The 24,127-nt window shown below is 38.8% G+C and overlaps 1 protein-coding gene across 4 annotated transcripts in view; it reads right to left on the bottom strand.

Annotated features, from left to right (window-relative positions):
* Nucleotides 1-24,127, bottom strand: part of LOC150080597 (secretory carrier-associated membrane protein 1-like) — a 200,133-nt gene that overhangs the window by 131,309 nt on the left and 44,697 nt on the right. For all 4 annotated transcript variants that reach the window (XR_016547416.1, XM_090381746.1, XM_090381748.1 and 1 more), the window contains exons 3-4: nt 22,024-22,188; nt 11,081-11,147 (exon numbers count right to left, since the gene is read on the bottom strand). Coding sequence is in view for 3 of the 4 variants with exons in the window: in XM_090381746.1 (XP_090237872.1) it covers nt 11,081-11,147; nt 22,024-22,188 (232 nt within the window). In the remaining variant the exon portion in view is untranslated. The remainder of the gene's footprint in view (nt 1-11,080; nt 11,148-22,023; nt 22,189-24,127) is intronic.

The following is a 24,127-nucleotide window of genomic DNA, read 5'->3' as shown; positions in this document are numbered from 1 at the left end:
CACACCAATGAACTATTTTTAGCACCATCATCATGTTTTTTCACTATTTCTTGTTTAATTTTGATTTAAAGTTCCTTTTTACTGTGCTCTTTAGGGGCCAAATTATCAGTTTACACAATGTTCAAGAATTCAATACAGCAATTTTATAGAAAGCAAGCACAACACAAAAAATCACTTCAACTAAAGGATACAAAAACAAAACACGTGCCCAACATCTTTACAAATGCTGCTATTGGCCGAGAGAATGGACCATGTGGTCCGGTCAGAACAATCGTAAGCAGGGGTGTGCTGGTGAATTTTTAACAACCAACTCTAAGAAAAAGTAGGAATACCGATGATTTGAACAGATTTTAATTGTGGCCTCCACCACGTCTCCTATGATCCTTTGCACAGGCTGGACTCTGTTATTTATTATTATTTTTTTATTTTAAATTTTGCTGCTGGATGGCACCATATTTTTTTCATAAAAACAAAAATATTACTTGGTGGTGCTCAAACTGAGGTCTACAAACTTCATGGATCAGTGTCTTAACCATGGAGCTAATCAAATATTTACTGATAAGCCTGAAAATGTGGTATTAGAATGTAATATGTAATTATTTTTAAAGTTCTTAATGATTGTTACAAGTAATTCCTGCTTTTACGAATTAATTCGTTCCTAGTGTGTGTGCTCATAAAGTAGGAATATTTTTCCATATATGTAATGTTAAAAATAGGGGTTATATTCTCAACAATGAAATTTGACCTTAGTAATGTTAAATAAAGGTCAACAAAACAATAGTTTATGCTTAAACAATGATTTAATTATCCAAAGAAATGAAAACGGCCTTTAAAATCAAGCAAATTATAAAAATAAAGATATAATTTGTCATACGAATGTTTATTCTTCACCATCATCGACTAAATGCAGACTCTTTGATACATGCGTGGTTTGAAATGCCGTATTTATGAATGTTTAGCATTTATTTATTGAAATTAATGTTCATATTTTCGATACTTGATATTTGAAAAAAAAAAAAAAAAAAAACCCCTTGTTGTTGTTGTTTGGTTTTTAGGAGCATTAGCAACTAAAGCCATATTGCTCCGGGGATATGTGGTGGTCATTCCCTGACCTTTCCACATCCTCCGTATTTGGTGGTCACAGGATCGAACCCTGGTCTAATCAAGAAGCGTGAACTATGCACTGTTGCTCCTGCCCACGGAGGTGCAAAAAAAAAAAAAAAAAAAAAAAAAACCCTTGTAAAGTGGGAACTGCCTATATTTATTTTGAACAAATTTTAATTAATGAATATTAATTTTGAAATTGAGTGGTATTTTACTAAATGAAGGTGTATTGATGAATTTTTAATTTTACATTAGTATTTAATCAGCAAATTAATTATTTTTAATGAACAAAATATTTTTATATTTACCCAACTTTTTAACTTTTTCAATAGAAATTTTTCTCTCCTAATTCTCTAAATCACTAACAGGGTACTTACAGTAGCACCCTGAGAATTTGGGAATACCCCTTGATCTGCTCACTGTTCACCAGTGAGACTTCTTGGTATGTGGGACAAGTGGTCAGATAAGTTTTACTAGTACAGTACTACTAAGTTGTAGAATGGTAATCTCTTTACCTCTCTTAATTCGTGCTTAGCAGCAGTTCTCTTAATTCGTGCTAATTGCCTAAATTGCCTGAAGGCCAGAAGTGCGTACCCTTCTAATCCGTTCGTTATATGAAAATTTTCTTTACTCAAGAGAAACTATTTTAAATGTAATTACCAAGAAGAATTCAAAAAAAAAATTCGCTAAATAGAAAAATTAGCTATAAAGGAGTCCGTTAAACAGAAGTCCGATTAAGTAATTTAAAATTCTAATACCGGTTACAAAGTTTTATATAGCAAATATCTTAAGACTATTTGAATAGTAGGTAAACATGTAAAAAAAAAAAAATTTATAGAATATTACAAATTTCAAAATGTACTGCATCCAAATGTCACACGTCACTATTGATAAAGGTGCCCCTTGTACACAGTATCGTTGCGTACCATCCTCCCAAAAAGCACTGCCTGTACCTATCACTGTGGTATATTTGTATAATTATAGATAGTGAAAACATAACAGTCCAATAAATGAGAAAAGGATATTTTGTATTTGGAGTAGAGAGAAAGTAGAAATTTGATATTGAATGTTAAATTGCATGTAAAGCACATTGTTGCGTGTTAATTAATAGATTTTTCTGAATTTTAAAGTTGGGACAAAAAAGAAAACACTTCTGTTTATGTATATTAAGAGTTTTAATTTTGTAGATAGAATAGAAATTATAGAAATAATTAGTTAATTTCACTATGGTAATTTTCACAACCAGCGGACTAACAACAACATTTGAAAACGAGACGGGACTGAAGAAGGGCGTTTGTTGGAAATAATTTTCCTGTAAAATTGATCACTGAAATAATCCCTACACAGGCTGCTGCATAGGGACGGGGGTGGGGAAAGGAGGGTGCCAAAATAAGCACACCCCTGCTGGATTTTCCATGTCACCATAAACAAGCTTATCAGCGAAATTCCGCTAGCCACTGTGGATTGAAGTGCATGCTGCTCTACAGTTTATAGCCACTGTTGGTTTAACAACAGGCTCGAAAAATTCTTGAAATTCAACAACCAGCTCGCGCAAGCTGTTTCCAGCACACCACTCATCATAAGCCATTGTAAATTGAAATAAGTAGGCACCAGTGATTACTGGTTAGTAGAATCAGCTGCTTTATAGAGTCAAATTTCAAAAAAACAATTGAAATCATTAAGATGCACTACACCTCCACCACACCATTTATTGCTGTTTTGTTATAAGAATCAATTTTGAAAGCATCTGTGATATTTTTCTAAAGCACATTTCTAGACCTCTAGGTCACTACCATAAAACAATTTGCATGTTCTGTTTTATTGGGCTTTCCTATTAGTGCAATCTAATTATAAACAGGTAGTAAACTTGATCTTATTGCATTTGCAATAATACTGATAACTGGAATTGTGTGGGTTTTTATGTTATTATGGTAATATGTGTTTCCCCTTCACAGAAATCATATAAAAAAAAACAAATAAATTTTCAGAATCTTCTCTTTATTCCTATTTTTAAGCTTCATTTAATAGAATTAAAATTAAATTCACAAACGTGATCACAATGTGTCCCACACTTACTACATATCATATATCTTGAAACAGGCCTATGGGGCTGGGAATTTCCATACTATAATAATTAATGATAGACACCAGCCAGGAATTAAACTAAAAATTTACTATACAATGAAATAATATACAATGAAATATGATGCAAATAAAATAAAACACTGATTAAATTATAGTTAAAATATAGTTAAAAACAATAAAATTAATTAAAATAAACTAGGTTAAAAGCGATAAAACATACAATCTGGAGCTTTCGGAGAACTGCCGTCTCCTTCTTCAGCATACTACCAGTGCTACAACACATCCTTAAGTAGCCGGTCCATGGCACTCATGCACGTGATCATCAGACACATGATCTACATTCTCCATGCGCGTATCGGAAATGGAAGTGGCTCGGGAGCGTGTCAAACAGAAACGGTCATCCCTTCTGAGGACAACTGCCTCAAACAGGGGGTGTAAACGGATCCCCCTGTCCCTATTAATAGTATTGTGACTGGATGAACCGATTCGCAAGCTCTCGAGCCACTTGCGTTCCCAAAATCCATGGGCGCGGTCGGTAATGACCGCGTCTTCAGGGGAGATCCGATGCTGCTTTTCCCAGAAATGCTCTGCCACAGCAGACCTCGCATAGTTAGCAGTCTTGATAGCGGTCGTGTGTTCCCCCAGACGGTCCTTTAAACGTCGGCCCGTTTCGCCCACATAACACTCCTCACAATCCGGGCACTTAATCTCGTAGACCACATTGCTAGTATGGTCCTGGGCTACGGGATCTTTAACTTGGGATATCACTGTGTGCAACCTCCGACCCGGAAGTTGCACACAGCGAGTCTGGCACTCCCGCAATGCCCGTACAATACGTTCTGAAAGGCCCGGATAGTAAGGAATGTATGCAGTAGCCACAGGGGCAGGCCACTCCCTACGATTGGACTCAACCCTATGAATATATTTGTCCAAGACCCTCTGGGGGTATCCACATTTCCTGAGGTCTGCCGTGACTTTGCAAATTTCTATTTCCTTTTCTTCAGGGGTACTACAGTGGGTCCCCACCCTATTCAACAATGCCCTGGCTACACTGTTCTTATGATGACAAGCCTGTGCTGAGCTATAATGAACAAATTGGCCACGGCACATAGGCTTTCTATAGATCGTTGTTTTTAATCTAGATCCATCTCTGCTCACCAAGACATCCAGAAACGGGAGGGACCCAGCTTCTTCCACCTCCGAGGTAAATTGTATAAATGTGGAAAAGCTGTTGAGCATATTGAGCACCTCATCTTCCTTTCCCTTTTTTAAAATAGTGAAGGTATCGTCCACATATCTCCTCCACTCGCGCATGGGGAAATTCAACTGATGAAACACCCTAGTTTCCAGTTCCTCCATTGCCAAATTGGCCACAATGGCACTGATGGGGGAACCCATGGCCGTGCCATGGACCTGCTTATACATAACTTTTTGAAACACCATGGTAGTGCTTGCGAGGCAAAATTCCACACCTTTACAAATATCATCAATGCTTAGTAAAGATCTAGCACTAAAGCAATCATCTCGTTCCAAGGCCGATCTTACACAATGCACCCCATGTTCAATGGGGATACATGTGAACAAGGATACCACATCAAACGAAATCATGAGTTCGTCTTCACCTATAGATTGGCTTCTTATAAAGTTCACAAATTCCTTGCTGTTTCTGATTACTAAACTGGAGCGTCCCACTATAGGAGAGATGACTCCAGCTAAAAATCCAGCTAAAGCATAAGTGGGACTACCCACAAATGATACTATAGGTCTCAACGGAATGCCCACCTTGTGCGTCTTTGGGAGGCCATAAAACCGAGGTAATCGACAACCTGAGGCATGAAGAGACCAATAAACTTCTTTGGTTATTTTACCAGCCTTATGCCATCCCTGTATAATGTTGTTGACTTGTCTCTCCAAACCAGCTAACGGATTTCGATGGGTAACTTTATATATGTTGCTGTCCTGTAAAAGATCCAGAGCTTTTGCACAATAATCATCCTTATTCAGTACCACTGTGGATCTGCCTTTGTCGGCAGGTAACATTATGATATCCTCATCTTTTCTGAGTTGTCTTAATGCTCTTTCATGTTTATGACTGAGATTAGAATGTGCTGTCCTGGTCTGACTCAAAATAGCCGCAACCCTAACCCGTATCTCATCAGCTTGGGTAACAGGTAACTTGTTGATGGCTTTTTCCACTCCCATAGCTATCTCTGCAATGGGAGGTCTGGCAGGAACCAAAGCAAACTTTGGACCCAGGCTCAATACTTCCTCCTGTTCTCTAGTAAATTGTTTGCCACTAAGATTATGAATAAAGTTGCCAGTATCCCTGTTACGCACCACCACGGATTCCTCTAACAATCTATTAAATTTGTTGATTTGCCTGCGCTTGTAAACCTCAGCAACCCTAGTTGCTTTATCTGCCACTACTCTCAAGACCAACGCACCATGCACTGGGGTTAAATTGGTACTGATGTATTCCAACTTCAGTCCAATACGACTTCTAATACCTCTCATGTGGGGGAAACGGGCCGACGTTTAAAGGACCGTCTAGGGGAACACACGACCGCTATCAAGACTGCTAACTATGCGAGGTCTGCTGTGGCAGAGCATTTCTGGGAAAAGCAGCATCGGATCTCCCCTGAAGACGCGGTCATTACCGACCGCGCCCATGGATTTTGGGAACGCAAGTGGCTCGAGAGCTTGCGAATCGGTTCATCCAGTCACAATACTATTAATAGGGACAGGGGGATCCGTTTACACCCCCTGTTTGAGGCAGTTGTCCTCAGAAGGGATGACCGTTTCTGTTTGACACGCTCCCGAGCCACTTCCATTTCCGATACGCGCATGGAGAATGTAGATCATGTGTCTGATGATCACGTGCATGAGTGCCATGGACCGGCTACTTAAGGATGTGTTGTAGCACTGGTAGTATGCTGAAGAAGGAGACGGCAGTTCTCCGAAAGCTCCAGATTGTATGTTTTATCGCTTTTAACCTAGTTTATTTTAATTAATTTTATTGTTTTTAACTATATTTTAACTATAATTTAATCAGTGTTTTATTTTATTTGCATCATATTTCATTGTATATTATTTCATTGTATAGTAAATTTTTAGTTTAATTCCTGGCTGGTGTCTATCATTAATTATTATAGTATGGAAATTCCCAGCCCCATAGGCCTGTTTCAAGATATAGTGAATAATTATGGCCATTTGATGCTTCGACACATCCGCGAGTACCAGAAAATTAGCATAGCTGAAGCTAAACAGAAGCAACATCTGAGATTTGCTCATAGGTGCAAAACACATGAGCTGGTTCCACATGGCTTTCGGGTGAGAATGCCTTTCAATGATGACCATCTGGGGAGAGTTACTAAGATCTATCAAAGAAAAGTTCTAAGTATTTGGATTTCTAAATTACATAATGATCTGAGAGGTATTAGAAGTCGTATTGGACTGAAGTTGGAATACATCAGTACCAATTTAACCCCAGTGCATGGTGCGTTGGTCTTGAGAGTAGTGGCAGATAAAGCAACTAGGGTTGCTGAGGTTTACAAGCGCAGGCAAATCAACAAATTTAATAGATTGTTAGAGGAATCCGTGGTGGTGCGTAACAGTGATACTGGCAACTTTATTCATAATCTTAGTGGCAAACAATTTACTAGAGAACAGGAGGAAGTATTGAGCCTGGGTCCAAAGTTTGCTTTGGTTCCTGCCAGACCTCCCATTGCAGAGATAGCTATGGGAGTGGAAAAAGCCATCAACAAGTTACCTGTTACCCAAGCTGATGAGATACGGGTTAGGGTTGCGGCTATTTTGAGTCAGACCAGGACAGCACATTCTAATCTCAGTCATAAACATGAAAGAGCATTAAGACAACTCAGAAAAGATGAGGATATCATAATGTTACCTGCCGACAAAGGCAGATCCACAGTGGTACTGAATAAGGATGATTATTGTGCAAAAGCTCTGGATCTTTTACAGGACAGCAACATATATAAAGTTACCCATCGAAATCCGTTAGCTGGTTTGGAGAGACAAGTCAACAACATTATACAGGGATGGCATAAGGCTGGTAAAATAACCAAAGAAGTTTATTGGTCTCTTCATGCCTCAGGTTGTCGATTACCTCGGTTTTATGGCCTCCCAAAGACGCACAAGGTGGGCATTCCGTTGAGACCTATAGTATCATTTGTGGGTAGTCCCACTTATGCTTTAGCTGGATTTTTAGCTGGAGTCATCTCTCCTATAGTGGGACGCTCCAGTTTAGTAATCAGAAACAGCAAGGAATTTGTGAACTTTATAAGAAGCCAATCTATAGGTGAAGACGAACTCATGATTTCGTTTGATGTGGTATCCTTGTTCACATGTATCCCCATTGAACATGGGGTGCATTGTGTAAGATCGGCCTTGGAACGAGATGATTGCTTTAGTGCTAGATCTTTACTAAGCATTGATGATATTTGTAAAGGTGTGGAATTTTGCCTCGCAAGCACTACCATGGTGTTTCAAAAAGTTATGTATAAGCAGGTCCATGGCACGGCCATGGGTTCCCCCATCAGTGCCATTGTGGCCAATTTGGCAATGGAGGAACTGGAAACTAGGGTGTTTCATCAGTTGAATTTCCCCATGCGCGAGTGGAGGAGATATGTGGACGATACCTTCACTATTTTAAAAAAGGGAAAGGAAGATGAGGTGCTCAATATGCTCAACAGCTTTTCCACATTTATACAATTTACCTCGGAGGTGGAAGAAGCTGGGTCCCTCCCGTTTCTGGATGTCTTGGTGAGCAGAGATGGATCTAGATTAAAAACAACGATCTATAGAAAGCCTATGTGCCGTGGCCAATTTGTTCATTATAGCTCAGCACAGGCTTGTCATCATAAGAACAGTGTAGCCAGGGCATTGTTGAATAGGGTGGGGACCCACTGTAGTACCCCTGAAGAAAAGGAAATAGAAATTTGCAAAGTCACGGCAGACCTCAGGAAATGTGGATACCCCCAGAGGGTCTTGGACAAATATATTCATAGGGTTGAGTCCAATCGTAGGGAGTGGCCTGCCCCTGTGGCTACTGCATACATTCCTTACTATCCGGGCCTTTCAGAACGTATTGTACGGGCATTGCGGGAGTGCCAGACTCGCTGTGTGCAACTTCCGGGTCGGAGGTTGCACACAGTGATATCCCAAGTTAAAGATCCCGTAGCCCAGGACCATACTAGCAATGTGGTCTACGAGATTAAGTGCCCGGATTGTGAGGAGTGTTATGTGGGCGAAACGGGCCGACGTTTAAAGGACCGTCTGGGGGAACACACGACCGCTATCAAGACTGCTAACTATGCGAGGTCTGCTGTGGCAGAGCATTTCTGGGAAAAGCAGCATCGGATCTCCCCTGAAGACGCGGTCATTACCGACCGCGCCCATGGATTTTGGGAACGCAAGTGGCTCGAGAGCTTGCGAATCGGTTCATCCAGTCACAATACTATTAATAGGGACAGGGGGATCCGTTTACACCCCCTGTTTGAGGCAGTTGTCCTCAGAAGGGATGACCGTTTCTGTTTGACACGCTCCCGAGCCACTTCCATTTCCGATACGCGCATGGAGAATGTAGATCATGTGTCTGATGATCACGTGCATGAGTGCCATGGACCGGCTACTTAAGGATGTGTTGTAGCACTGGTAGTATGCTGAAGAAGGAGACGGCAGTTCTCCGAAAGCTCCAGATTGTATGTTTTATCGCTTTTAACCTAGTTTATTTTAATTAATTTTATTGTTTTTAACTATATTTTAACTATAATTTAATCAGTGTTTTATTTTATTTGCATCATATTTCATTGTATATTATTTCATTGTATAGTAAATTTTTAGTTTAATTCCTGGCTGGGTCTATCATTAATTATTATAGTATACATATCATATAGTGAAAGGTATTTTATTACGGAGCATCCATCGTAAAGTGATTTGATCGTACAGTAAACCCATCATAAAGCGGGGGTCCACTGTATTGGCTCCCCAAATATAATTATATTTAAGTTAAAGTTAGATAATATTAAACTTAATGCTTCTGATAACCCAACTGGGCAACTTATCTACAAATCCTGTTTGGAGCCAGAAAAGTTTTGACTGCTGTAAGGAAACAAACTTTGATCTTAGGTCTCAGTCCAAATTCAACATGTATTGTATATGAATTTGTCTCTCACTAATCTTTTGTAGTTGTGAATGACAAGGAAGGTGATGTTTTGGTTAGTATTTCTACTATTGGCAACACCAGTTAGGAGTTGAAACAATTCATTTTCTTTGAAAATAAATCTTTTAATTATATTAGTTTATAATAAACTTTAAGTTCTTTTATTAATCTTGACTGCTTTCTAATTGAGAGAGGGTATTGTCTTATCCCTGTACAATATTGTATATGTTGCATTGGAAATAAGCTAGAGAATTTTTTTATTTATTTATTTTTTTTTTTAAATGGCTAACTGAACAATTAATGGAAACTATTCTCAGGTGTTTATCATGGCTGCATTCAGTAATGAAAAAAAAAAAATTATGATTTTAAAACAGATTCCAATTTCAATGAAAGTGAGGAAAAATGGTGTTTGCAAAAATATGGAGATGCTAAGGTACCATCTCAAGCATGATGGTGAGAGGTAGAAGGGGTCAAATTGAGTCAAAAGGTTGTGAAATTTTTTGTTGTGAAACTGGTTGAAAGATTCTTTTGTTGAAAGAAACTGGCTGAAAGAAAGGTTGAAAAATTCTTTGTTGTGAAACTGGAGAGCAGGTAAAAAAAAAAAATAAAAAAAAAGTAAAGTGCAGCCATTATCAACCCACTGCAGGATGGAAGCCTCCTCAACAATTCATGCTGAGGGAAATGGACAATAATCTGCCACGCTGGTCCAGTGAGTGTTGGCAGATTGACCGTATTCAGCAGTCAGGGGCTTGAACTCCGGTCTACTCAAAGAGTGTGTGCTACTGCACTCCCGCTCCTGCCCACTCGGCTACGGAGAGCAGGTAGCCATGTTTTATGTTATATTTTTGTATTTATGAATTTTCTTTCCAGTTTCTCAAAATTAATTATGATCTAGGAAAGTCTGGGTGGTGTTCTTTGCAATTTAGGCAAAGATGCCTCTTCAACTAGGTATATAGTAGTAGATGCTGTGCAATCTGCTCGAGCATGCTGTTTTGAACTACAAGTGAGAAAAATAGCATCATCTCAAGATGCCTGTTGAGAATGGCCATATTTCTGGCATTAGAAACAACAAAACAAGATTCAGAATATAGGGCTGATTAAATCGTGATTGAAAGTTACATTTCTCAAAAAACCACTTGACCACTGAAATGCTTGGCACCGGGACCTCAAATGCAGGCAAAGCATAAGAATTTTGATTTGTACAGAAACAATTACAGTAAGGCCCTGAAGAGATACATTCCAGAACTTCTTACGTAAATCAAGTTTTACCTAACTAGGGAATGACTAATAATATATTGCTACTATATCCCTGATATGCCAAAATTACAAAAACCACATATCCTGAGAAGAATGAAGAAAAATAGTTATATATATATATAGAAAAATAATTAAAGCGGTGAATTTTAATGTTATTTACCAATCATATCATAATATGCACTGATAAAAATAAGTCTGAAAACGGGGTAAGTATTGACAATTTATAGCTTTTATGGAATCTACCTCTGACTGTTATATGAAAATGTGGATGCTATAGTTCATATTTCTGTTATGTGCCATTTTTTTTTTTTTTCGAAACTTATGTCACTGTTATAGTAGATAAGCTGTACATTATTTTTCTGCATTACCACAAATTAAGCAAAGAATTTTGGGAATGGCAGATATAATGGATTTCATTTTTCAAACAAAACCACTTATTTGAAAAACACTTGCCATCAAAAGGTGCTTTCCGAAGAGCTTCTTCTTTAGCTTCTAACTCTGCAGCCTTTCTTTCTAGTTCCTACATTAAAGAAAGATTATCTTAAATACCACATTAGTTATTTAGGGATAAACAGATTTCAAAAATACAACTTAAACTTCAATTACATCAATTTTTTTGTATTTGTTTTTGTTATCATTTTGAAATTACTAGTTGGCTATGCTGTGGCAGTCCACCAGAAAAAGATTACATACTAAATTACATATAATTTAGATTATTAATAATATGAACCTATATTGTGATGCAAGTACAGAATATTCTTCAGAAAATTATTCTTGGAAAATCTCCAGCACGATGCCATAGATGCTTACACACAGGCCTTAACAAGTTTAAAATACATAAAGCACCACTGTTAAAAGTTGTCAAAACTGTGGTGGTTAGGGAAATATGCAAAAAAAAAAAAAAAACCAATGAGGTGAAAATAATGGTATTTATACCTTTATCTGGTATTAAATTAAATTACTTATTTAAATTAAAATATTAAATTACTTAATGAACCACCAATTTCAAATATAAAATAATATGCTATCTTATATAATATAAAATAATATGAAATATCTTAAAAATGAGTCATTCATTTTAAAATACTGTCATTAAATATAATGCACTATACATGTTCTATTTTCTGAGAAATGTTTGCCACTACCAGTTTTTTTATGTAATCCATTTTGCTTTCCGTTTTAAGAAACCAGTAGCTTTGTTTGTTTGTTTGTTATTTAGTTTTTAGGAGCATTGGCAACTGAGGCCACATTGCTCCGGGATATGCGGTGGTCATTCCCCGACCTTTCCGCATCCTCCGTATTTGGTGGTGACGGGCTCAAACCCCGGTCTAATCAACAAGCGTGTACTACACACTGCTGCTCCTTCCCACCTGGCTACGGAGGCACCTGGGAAACCAGTAGCAATCTCTCATCCTGGTAGTATCCGAGCAATTTTGGTAATACTTTTCAATCATGGATATGTCCTGATGAAATGTTTCCCCCTTACTCATCATTCATATCTCCAAAATTTTGAGGGGAAAAACTGATAGGAATGGAGAAAATGGATTTTCAAAAGGCATTTGGCAACCCATATTCATATAACATTGCAATAAAGTTGACACTAGAGATTCAAAATTATCCTATTTCCTTCTTCCAAGAAATGCATTAGCAAACTGCTTTAAACAATTGTCAAGCTGCTAGTTTGGGATCCTGTAGCTCTGTTTAAAATACATCAACCTTTGAGGACATTTCTTTAAGGCCCAATTAAAATTGCTTTCAGTTTTGCATCTATTAAATTGGGGGAAAAACTTCCCTTAGGCAGTAGGTTCCACTTCCTTCTTTATCCACAGCTTTAACAAAATTCATTAATCCAAGATTTATATACAAAGATGGCAGAAAAACCTCTTTTGGTTCAAATAGTGGAACATACTTTATATTACTTCTCCCCCCTTTTCCGACTGCTGCAAAATGTTTTTTCTATTGCACAACTGTCCCGCAAACATAGAAAACTACATTATTTTGTGAAACTTCCCTGTAGACCAGCAAGTAATGCATCCCATAAGATCACTACAGGCATTACAAGAAAAGTCACGGTACTTTATTGCACTCAGGATCTTGGATATACTTTCATATTTCTTTTAAACCAGCATGAGGTAGAGAACTGATATGGATGCATATTCATCATGCAGCAAAACGACATTTAAACTTAATTTTGAGGCATCAATAAATAGAAGGCATTCATTAAGATGTGTTTAATGCCAATTCATTCAGAACACCACTAATATCTTTACAGAAACACATAGTCTTCCATAAAGCAATATTTTGAAAACACTGTGATGTTTTGAATAAACTATATATTTAGTTCATGCTTACATGCTATTGTAACCTAGAACCAAGGAGTTCAGCTTGCTCTTTAGATAAGCTTATATCATGAACTAAATCATTCAAATTCAACTCTTCTTGCTTAAGTGCAGCACATTATAATTTTCTAGTTGGCAGACCAAACCTGTTGAAGAAGTTTTTTTTTTTTTTTATGAAACCCCCAAACACGAAAGGTATCAGAACCTATAGTACTTAGTACCATGCATGGGTTGAAGGAGAAGTATGGGGGGGGGATGCCGGAAACTTTGCTCTAGAGACTAAACATGGGTTTCACCACTTCAAGCCCCCAATAAGCAAAGTGGTGGTATTTCACCGGTTGATGAAAGTCACCTACCACCTTTGATGGTTTAGCAAAGTTTGCAAAACACAGAATCCTTGCTATATTCATCACCACTTCCTTTTTTCAATGATTTTGGGTGATCTGGTATTGGAAAATCATGATTATGTGTAACAGGCCTTACTGCACACAAAAATTAATAAAAATATTTAAATCACAGTGGTGGCCACATAAATTGTATCACCCTTTTTAAGGTTTAATATTTCCTTAACTTCCTCTATAGGAAAAATTATGGCATCTCCAGACACTGTTAACATCATCTGGTAATATTACTGATATTAGAATGGTATTGCATCCACATGCTGCTATCTACCAATGTTTTCTATTCAGCAGTAGTATGGCTCAGTTAATTCCAAAGTAGAAATGTATAATTATTGCTCTTTATAGGGAGGGTTTTTCTAGTCAACATATAGGCAGAAAAGTTAGCTATACCAAACGTTACCTAAAAAGAAATGTGAAACTGAAAATGTCAAAATAAAATCCGGAATGAAAGACAGAAAAGCATTGCAGCACAGGACAGAGTATTGCAGCATCTATACTTCTGTGATCACTGTGCAAGTTCAACAGACCTAAAAAAAAATAAAAATTCCATCACTTGCATCTACCACAGTATGTTCCTTCCACATACTTGGAAAACGCAAGTAATAGAACTGTCTGACGAAGATCTGATAAGTGGTCTGAAAGAATACAGACCTCTTAAGAAGCCCTTATTGGTAAAATCCACAAGGAAAAAATGACTAACCTGGGCTAAAGAACAAGCTAATTATACAATTGATCAATGAGAATCTATAATAGTCCCTGATGAATCCAAATTTAACCACCAGATTGGATGGTAAATGATATATATATTCAGTGTAGATTTAACGAAGCTTATCACCCTGACTGTATTCAGTGAACAGTAAAAAAGTTTCTGTTAGGCCAGATGGTTTGGGGAAGCATAATGAGCAAAGGAGTGGACAGAATACATTTTGTAAGTGGTACTGTTAATGATTACTACACAAAAATTAAGGAGACTCTTCTGCCCACTCAGTAGAGACCTTTCTTTGAAAGAGGTCTCTGATGTTTTTCAACATGACTCTATACCTGGCATAATGCAGATGGGCGCACCGCCCAGTGAGTTTAACTGACTGGCTGGCTAAAATTTAAGTGATTCTTGTGGTACCATATGGTACTGCTCACTGAACTCGATCATTATTAATTCAAACATACTATGTGATCGAAGTCAATGTGACAGAAATGGACGCCAAAAGATCGGCAGAACTCAGGGTTCCAGTACATAACCTACCTATGTAGTTATAAGACCTCCCACTATTTGACCACCCCTGGAGAATGAAGCAAATTACAAGCTATTCTCTAAATTTGCACAGAGCCTCTACGCCAGACAGCAAACCCTCCCACCACCAGCAAACCCTGAGCAACCAGAACCAATATAGCTCATTGCTTGTACCTGCGGAATAACCAGCACAACAAAAACAGGAGTCTCGAATCACTATTTCCCCATTGTGACTGAATCCAAACATCCCGACTTTCACTCCGGTGCAGGCCATAGGGCCCACAGAGAAACTACGACTACCAAAGACAAGTCCAACCTATAGCGTGTAAATGACTCTACACACCCAGGTTGGGATCAAAGCACAAAAATGAACATGTAAAGACCGCCACTATGATGAGAACACATCCCACAAACAGTGAACTTAAAGATCTGACTCTTTTAACCCACAGCTGGGGTGTTGCCCAATCTATAAAGACTAATGACCAAGCAGCTGTTGCGCTGCACAGACACCAAATGGACATGATTGAACCTTCAACCCTGATGAAAATCTTTCTCAACTGACACACGGATGGGATTCAGTCCCATGAGCGACTCTTACCAAAAGATGAAGAAAATGCACAGTCGTTGTAGGGTCCTGACAAGAAAGCCTGAACGAATGCCATTAGCCCTGGATGGTAGGCCACTAATGATAGACGACCACTTCGCAGCCACAAGCGTTCACACCCTATTGGCAATCTGGGTCAGCTCCCTTGTCTGGCCCACTATTACTCCCCTTCCCTGGTGGGGGAGGGAGACGGCTTGCCGTCTCCTGCAACCCCCACCACCCTTCTCTTCTTTCTGGTGGAGCATGGGCATGCCCCACTGCAAGCTGGAGCTACCTTCCCTATCGGCTCCTTATTTCTGACTATATCCCCCCAATCTTCAGTCTCCCTCCCTCCACTCTAACTATACGCAAGTGAAAGTCCCACACAATCCAAATTTAACCATCAAAATAAATTTCGCCCAAAACTCTCGGCTTCTCATTCTAGTGCCTTCACCACGCGAACTAACCTATACCAATCGATGTGTATGTATATGCATTTTTGTATGTATGTGCACTTTTTTTTTTTTTTAATAGGTCCTAGCCACTGAAATCTCAGGAAATTAGGTGGCAGGACCTGCCAGAGTAAATAATTATAATACTGGCGTACCTGGTCTGCCTCCACGGGACAAAAGTGGGGCCTCAGTGATGAACAATGGTACACGACACTACACATGAACAATATCCATACACTTTTAAATCTCTGGCACATCCATCACAATGTAAACAACGTGGATATGGGAGAAACCCCTGGTGCTGTATGACCCTAAATACACTACACTTTATTTGACCCCCCCCGGATAAAAACTTATACTTTACCCCACATCTCGCCTATCTCCAGAGAAAGATCAGGAACTACTCAGCCCTCATAGCAAGAGTCACACGAAAAGATTGGGGACTAAGGAAAAGGACCCTGTCTCTTTTACAAGGCTTTTTTCATCCCTGCTGTCTCTTACGCTGCAGGTATTTGGTACAACAAAGCAACCATGGCTGTCAACAAAAGGAAATTAGAATCAATACAGTGTAGCATCTTGCTCACCATCACAAGAGCGTGCTGCAGGCCCTGGCGGGATCACTCCCCCTGGACCTGGAAATTATCCGCTGTGGCATGATCTTTCAACTGTCCAGAGGTAAAAGTGTATCCTGCATCAGCTTCGCTACCGATCCAGCCAGCAACAGCAACAAAGAGAAAAAAAACGCCTTATCGACCATCTCTGGCAAACCTGGCAGTCCCGATGGGCAGAATCAACTAAAGGCGCCATAACCCGGAAATTTATCCCGGACGTTACCCAAGTCTACCCACACCAGCCAGCCTGGTTCTCCCCGGGCTCTACATCACCTTCCTTCTAACGGGGCACGGTTCCTTTAATGCCAAACTTTCGACCTTCAGATTAAAAGAATCACCACTATGCCACTGTGGTGAAAATCAGACATGGACACATCTGATGCATGAATGTCCCCTCTTTGAGGATATAAGATGTCACTTTATAACAAAAATATGTTTCAACCCGAAGGATCGGGAACACCTTGTGCTGGGGGAGGAGGAGTACTACAGAGCCCTCTCGCAATTTGCACACGAACTGTTCAGCAGACTACGAATACTACCACAACTTCCCTAGACTCGACACTGGAACTCTGACAACAATGACTAGGACTTTACTGGATGAGATCTAGATCCCATTAGTGACACCATCCCACACTGACATCCTGATTATTGGACCAGCGGTAGACAAATCCTATCCCAACACTGACCAACTATTGGACTGGATACTTTCACAGACCTGACGAACCCACAGCTTTGCTACATACACGCCATGCTGGCGATCTGAGCCGGCTCTCTTGTTCGGCCCTTTCTTCTCCCTCAACCCAGCGGGCGGGGTGGAGGTGAAGGCTTTTCTGTCTCTTCCCCTCCTCGCTGACCCCACTCTTCCCTCTGGTGGGGCATGAGCATGCCTCACTGATTCCATCTGGGGTCGTCTTCCCTATTAACCTCATTCTTCTGTCTTTATCCCCCCAACCTTCATTCTCCCTACCCAAATCAATCTGTATGCAAGCAAATGCCCCACACAACAAAAATAACCGTATCTAAATTACACTGTTTGCCCACCATTTTGGCTTTTCCAATTCTAGCGCAATATCCCCATACAATTTTTTTTTTTTTTTTTTAAGGTCCTAGCCACTGAAATCTCAGGAAACTAGGTGGCAGGACCTGCCAGAGTGAAAATAGTTAAACTAGTGGTTACCTGGTCTGCCTCCACGGGGCAAAGTGCGGGAAACGTTGGGCCTCAGCTGGGGTCCAGCGGCTAAATGGCCAGAGGAACAACGGTACATAACATAACACATTCACACGATCCACACACTTTTAAATCTCTGGCTTTCCCAGTGAACTGGTATACTCACAATGAAAGCAGTGTGGAGATGGGGGAAACCTCTGGTGCTGTTAGACACTTAACACACTTTACACTATTCGAACACCCTTACTCTGTGGTGGAACATGGGCATGCCCCACTGTAAACTGGAGCTGTCTTCTGTATCGGCTCCCCGTCTCTGCCTTTCCCCCCAGTCTTCAATCTACCTCCCACTCTACCTGCACGCAAGTGAATTCCCCACACAATCTAAATTAAACTATCTAAAATCGCCTTTGCCCACTACTTCTGGTGGCCTCTCATTCCTAGCGCCTCTCTGCCACGCGAATGCATAAAGGGTATTTTGCCATACTACTGGCCTATGTTTTATTTTGAATTATCAGATATATATATATATATATATATATATATCTTATCTTTTTTTCTTTTTTTTTTTTTTTTTAAGGTCCTAGCCACTGAAATCTCGGGAAATTAGGTGGCAGGACCTGCCAGAGTAAATCTTAGTCTACTGGTATTTCCTGGTCTGCCTCCACGGGGCAAAAGTGGAGTAACTCTGGGCCTCAGTAGGGGTCCAGCAGCTAAATGACCAGATGAACAACAGTACATGACACTACGCATGCACAATATCTATACACTTTTGAATCTCTGGCATTTCCAGTAAACTGGCACACCCATCAACAATGCAAGCAATGTGGAGATGGGGGGAACCCCTGGTGGTGCTTGACACCAAACACACTTTACACTTTACTTTATTCAACCACCCTGCATCTACGAGCTATTGACAATGTGGGCCAGCTCCCTTGCCTGGCCTACTTTCCTCTACTCCCTGGCAGGGGGGAGTGGAGGAAACCTCCCTACCACCCCTTCTTTTCCCTTTGGTGGGGCCTGGGCATGCCCCACTGTAATCTGGAGTTGCCTTCCCTAGCAGTTCCATATTTCTATTTATCTTCCCCCAGTCTTCTGCCTCCCCCTTACTCTATCTGCTAGCAACGTGAACACCCCACACAATCAAAAGTCAACAATCTAAATTAATTTCACCCAATATTTTTGGCCTCCCCCTAGTGCTTCTCTCTATGCAATCATATATTTTTATTTTTAGGTCCTAGCCACTGAAATCTCAGGAAATTAGGTGCCAGAGTGAACTTTATACTACTGGATACCTGGTCTGGCTCCACAGGGCAAAAGTGGGGCAATGTCGGGGCTTAGTAGGGGTCAGGCGGCTAAAGGACCAGAAGAACAATGGTACATGGCATCATACATATACAAAGTCCACACAATTTTAAATCTCTGGCTTTTCCAGTCAACTGGTTCACCCACAATGTAAACTATGTGGAGATGGGGGAAAACCCCTGGTGCTATTTGACCCTAAACACACTTTACACTTTATTTGACCTTATGACTTTATGTATTCCCAATGGGTTCTGCCCACCTTCTACTGCAGTGGTGTCCAACCTTTTCCCGTACAGGGGCCATATTCAAAAAAATTCAAAGTTAGATTTCTTTAGTGTGTTACATTTTCCATATCTTGTTGCATGTAAAAGTAAAATTGAAAATATTCGAAAATTTTATTAAGTACAATACACAAATTACATTTACTGAACAAAACATTTTTTGTTAATTATCAAAATTTAAAATGCTGTTTTAGTTCACTTTCCTCGGTTGGACACCTGTGTGAATCAACTGTAAGCGCCCTGTTTGAGAATTAAAAAAGTGATTTTCTTTTACCCCGACAAATAATCACCTGTTGTTTCATGGAAGTGCATTATCTACATTTTTCCGTAAACTTTCCTTATCTCTGTCTACATGATCAGAGTACCTGAATATCCAAATGACACCGACATTTTGGACAGTTTCAAAAAAAAGAAAAGAAAAAAATTCAAATTTAAGAACTAGTGACAATACTGATGACGACAGACGGAAAATGAGGACTACGAAGGTATTAATCCTTCTAAACATGAATTGTTGGCATTTGGTGAAAGTGAAGTTAGAAAATTGTCAATTAGGTTACAGTTAAATGAAAGTTGTGGAGTAGTGAATGTCGCATCAAATCTCATTTCCTGCTACTTGAATTTGAAAAGTTGCATCTACACACAGTACACAAGGCAAACATGTCATCTTTTTCACATTTTACAATAAATGGAAAATCTTGCATTTCTTCTGAAATTTTACATTGTATTTCTTTCTTGTCATCTTACAAAAGGACATTGTTAATTAGCTAATATACAACTGAACTACACAATTGAAATAATTGATATAGAATGATTGCACATGTAACACAAAATAACATCATTATGGCACATTTTTATTTTGCAATGTAGACTGGCACAGTACATCTAATGGCCAATTATTTAATGAAAAGAAGCAGAAATTCCAAAAAAATAAATAAATAAATAAAAGAAATAAAAAATTCCATTTTAATTGTAGTGTTATTTATTTTGTGTAAAAAAAAAAAGTCTGTTATAAATCCAAAAAGAGCTGGCAGCTATGTAGTAGTAGTGGCATGTGATGCAAGAAAGCATGTCTATGAGCTTATGCAGCATCAGCCAAAAAAAAAAAAAATATATCACACCATTCCCTCCAAATGCCTGTCCAGTTCCTCCTTAAATTTATTCGACCTATCAACTTCCACAATGACAGATGGAAGTTTGTTGCAGCAATTAACCACCCGCTGGCTAAAGGCAAATTTCTGCACATCTATTCTACATGTCTTTTCTTAATTTGAATTTATGCCCCCTTAGGTTCGTAATCTGAACAAGTGGACAGATCCCATCAGAATTCAGCGTACTCAATCCAATCAAGGCCTTATACACCTCAATCAGATCACCGCGCAGGTGCTTAGTCTCCAGCCACTGCAATTTGCAGAACTTAAGCCTCTCTTGGTAAGAGGATCCCTTCATTCCCCTCACCAATCTTGTTGCCCTTCTCTGTACACGCTCAAGTAAATCTACATCCTTCCTAAAATGAGGCCTCCAGACCTGTACGCAGTACTCAAGGCGTGGCCTGACCATTGCCTTATACAGAGGGATAATCACCTCCTTTTCCCTGCTAGCAAAATTCCTATATATCACTGACAAAACCCCATGATCTGCCCTGGCATGGGGTTTTTGTATTTAATATGTTGCACTTGTCTTTTGGTAAGAAATAAGTTTTTTTTCTTTCTATTTTCTCCTTCAAGAAATCAGTACACCATTTAAAAGTGTATAGGTAATGTGGAGTCAAGTGAAATCAGTAAAGCATTTAAAACTGCATAAGTAATGTAGAGTCAAGTGTACAGTTTTAAACAATTTGAGTATTAATAGCACATAATGCCTTTCACATAGTATATTAATAAATTTAATTATCTTTCCTTTCAAAATAAACAATATTATAATAATTTAAAAGTGGTAAAGCAAAAAGTTTCATTGAATTGTTTTACTGAAGTGTTGAATATCTTTGATAATACAATTGCTACAAATACATAATGACTGTGTGTGTTTTGAAGCACATTCCTCTGGGCTATTTAATTTTCTTTTAGGCGTCATATAGGATAAAAGAAATGGATGTACATTACTGTGTTGATATTATTTACAAACACTAATTTAGAAGTAATAAACACATTCACCAAACAGTAAATGAATTTAGTGAGCTGAGGTAACAGCTTAGCTCTCCATTGGACATAAAAACAAACAAACCAGACTTTAATGGTGCAGTGGCAATATTAAAATTACTGAAGCAGCAGAGGATAACACATTGATGAAATGTATTATTATTATTAGCTATAGGGTGCAAGGAAGCCTGAGACTTATGCTGCACCAGCCAAAAAAAAAAAAAAAAAAATCCCAAATTACCCTGAGAGAGAGAGAAGTAGAAAGGAATCATCAAGAAAGAGAAGAATGATGATATCCAGCTCAGGACTCTGGGTGTGCCAAGCGATTACTCACCAGATCTGAGTCCCTGGGGGTTGTTTCATGCTTTCACTGGTCCTGCCGCCCTCCCTGTTTAGGGATCTGAGCACCACCAAGTTGGGCTGGTGTGCAACAACCCCTTCCCCTGGTTAGGCTGACCGTGCACTGCGCAGCCACTCAGTGCAGGCACCACCAGCACATCCGCACAGGAAGGAGCGTGCTGCTGCACACTACTGCTCCCCCCTCAGTGTAGGCCCTATCAAACTCCCAGCAGATAGCAAAACTAATCTCACCCAGGGAATCCTCCAGATAAGCCCCCCCCACCCCAGGCAGAATACCTTTTCAAGCCGATCACACATTTAAAACCAGCAATCTACACAAAAAATTTGTAGAATACTAATAATAAATGAATTCTCAAAACTTTACACATGAAGTGTTTGTAGTTCAAGTATTTAGTATCAGGTTTGCTACTCAAAGTTTTAGGTGAAAAATTCAATAATGTTAATGTGTTTTATGGACCCTTAAAAATACACATTTTAATCATTCCATTATAAAGATAGATAATCTCCAGTCATACATACTACAAGCAACTAACCTCTTGTTTTCTTTGGAGTTCGGCAGGAGTATAGGTTTGTGCTGCTGAAGGACTGTATGCTGGAGGAGGTTCAGTAATAGGCTGCATTACAGCAGGCTGCACATGAGATTGCTTTGAAGGTAAAGACTGATAATGAGGAGGATTGCTTGCTCCATGACCTTGTGCCTGGAATGAGAACAAAATGTAATGATAAAAAAATAATAATAAATAAAAGTAAGTGCTGAAGAGAATAAAAAAAAGCTAATGGGACATAATACAATGGAACTATTTTGGACACAGTCCTAGTGCTTAGTGATATAATCCCTAATTATATTTATAGCCAAGCTTAAATTAATTTGAAAATCAATGTTACTTAGCACTACTTGCGCATCTGCATAACTGTTTACACCTATTATGTTTACTTTATTCATAACAAAATACATGGAATTCACAACCAAAGTTTCTGCTCAAACAGTAGCTAAAATGAGCAGAGTTTTTTTAGATAGAAAATACGAAATTAATTTTATTTTATTAGTAGTGGCAAATGCAAGAACAATACCGAGCTTATATAGCATCAGCAAAAAAAAAAAAAACCATGCCTTCCCACATCACCTGCCCAAACCCTCTAATAATTTGTCTAGTTCTTTTTGAAATATATTTGAACTATCCACTTCCACAACACCAGATGGAATTTGTTCCCAACAATCAACTGCCCGCTGACTGAAAGCAAATTTCCATACATCTATCCTGCAACCATCCACAATTTAAATTTATGCTCCCCATGTGTTGTCTGAGCAAGAGTAAGGATGCTATCAGCATTTAGCTTACTCAATCCTGTCATAACCTATAAAATATTTAAGGGCAAAAGCCTCAATGCTACAAGGTAGAATGACTAACATATAGGTTAATGCAAAAGCATCATGAGGCCTTTGTTCTTAAATATTTTATAGTCTATATCATTGTACACCATCAGGCATCTCTCATATTGTGAAGTTATACTTCATAACTGGGTTGTCACTATTGCAACACCAGGGTACCTGCCCACCCACCGAGGAGAAGCAACAAGCTTTGAAATGGTGCCTTCTGGGTGGTGGTATCTGCTGAGAATAAGTAACAGTAGTCTTCTTCACTGGTGAAGTGTTATTTATTCGAGGTAGTACAATACCATGGAAACTCATTGCAAAGACATTCACAATATGAGATATAACCAAAATGATGCCAATTTAATTAATTAATTTAACTACTTTGGTGGATGGCTACGTTAAAAATGATGCTTTTGCACTAACCTATATGTATGCTGCCATAGCCTTAAATATCTCAATCAGAGCTCCTTGAGGGTATCTAGTTTCCAATCCTACTTGCTTGTTAAGAGTATTCTTTTGTTTCTGTCACTAACTTCATTGCACTCCTCTCCACTTGTTAAAACACATCCACACAATTCCTAAAATAGGGTCGCCAGACCTGTATGCAGTTCTGAAAGTGTGACCTAACCATTGCCTAATAACAATGGGATAATCACCTTCTTATGCCTGCTGGATAAATTCCTATATATTATTGACAAAATAGTAATTAATGATCATATAATAGTACAAGTAAAAACATTTAAATATTTCGGAAATATGATTTCAGATTTAGGAAATGCAGATATGGAGAGTAAAATAATAAATTTCAACAAAATGAATGCTATTATTATAAGACATTTTGGTAAATATGTCAAGAGATATACAATTATGACTTCATAAAATAATATCAAAGCCTGCCTTAATGTTTGGCTCTAAAACTTAGATCTTGAAGAAAAAAGATGAAAGGATGTTGGAGGCACTACAAATGCTTGTTGAGAGCCCATATCCCAAACCACACCATTAGATAACATCAATGAAGAGTTCCTTCCATTTGGAAGGAACATGTATCTAAAAATTTTGGAAAATATTAAGTATGGGGCAATAACAGTCAAAGTTAACAGTCAAAGCAATAACAGTCAATAAATATTGATCAGTGCCACCTGACCACACAGAGCCCAAAAAAAGTGTGAAATATCACTATGATGCAATAAATCAACCATAAAAGAAAAATATATATAGGATAAAGAAAGCAAGGGAAAAAAATAGATGACTAAACAGCAATA

Source organism: Mastigoproctus giganteus, chromosome 9 (genome assembly GCF_048544385.1).
Source record: "Mastigoproctus giganteus isolate SK-2022 chromosome 9, ASM4854438v1, whole genome shotgun sequence".
Lineage (NCBI taxonomy): Eukaryota > Metazoa > Arthropoda > Arachnida > Uropygi > Thelyphonidae > Mastigoproctus > Mastigoproctus giganteus.
Note: the sequence above shows the minus strand (reverse complement) of the source record. Positions and strands in the feature narration are given on the sequence as shown.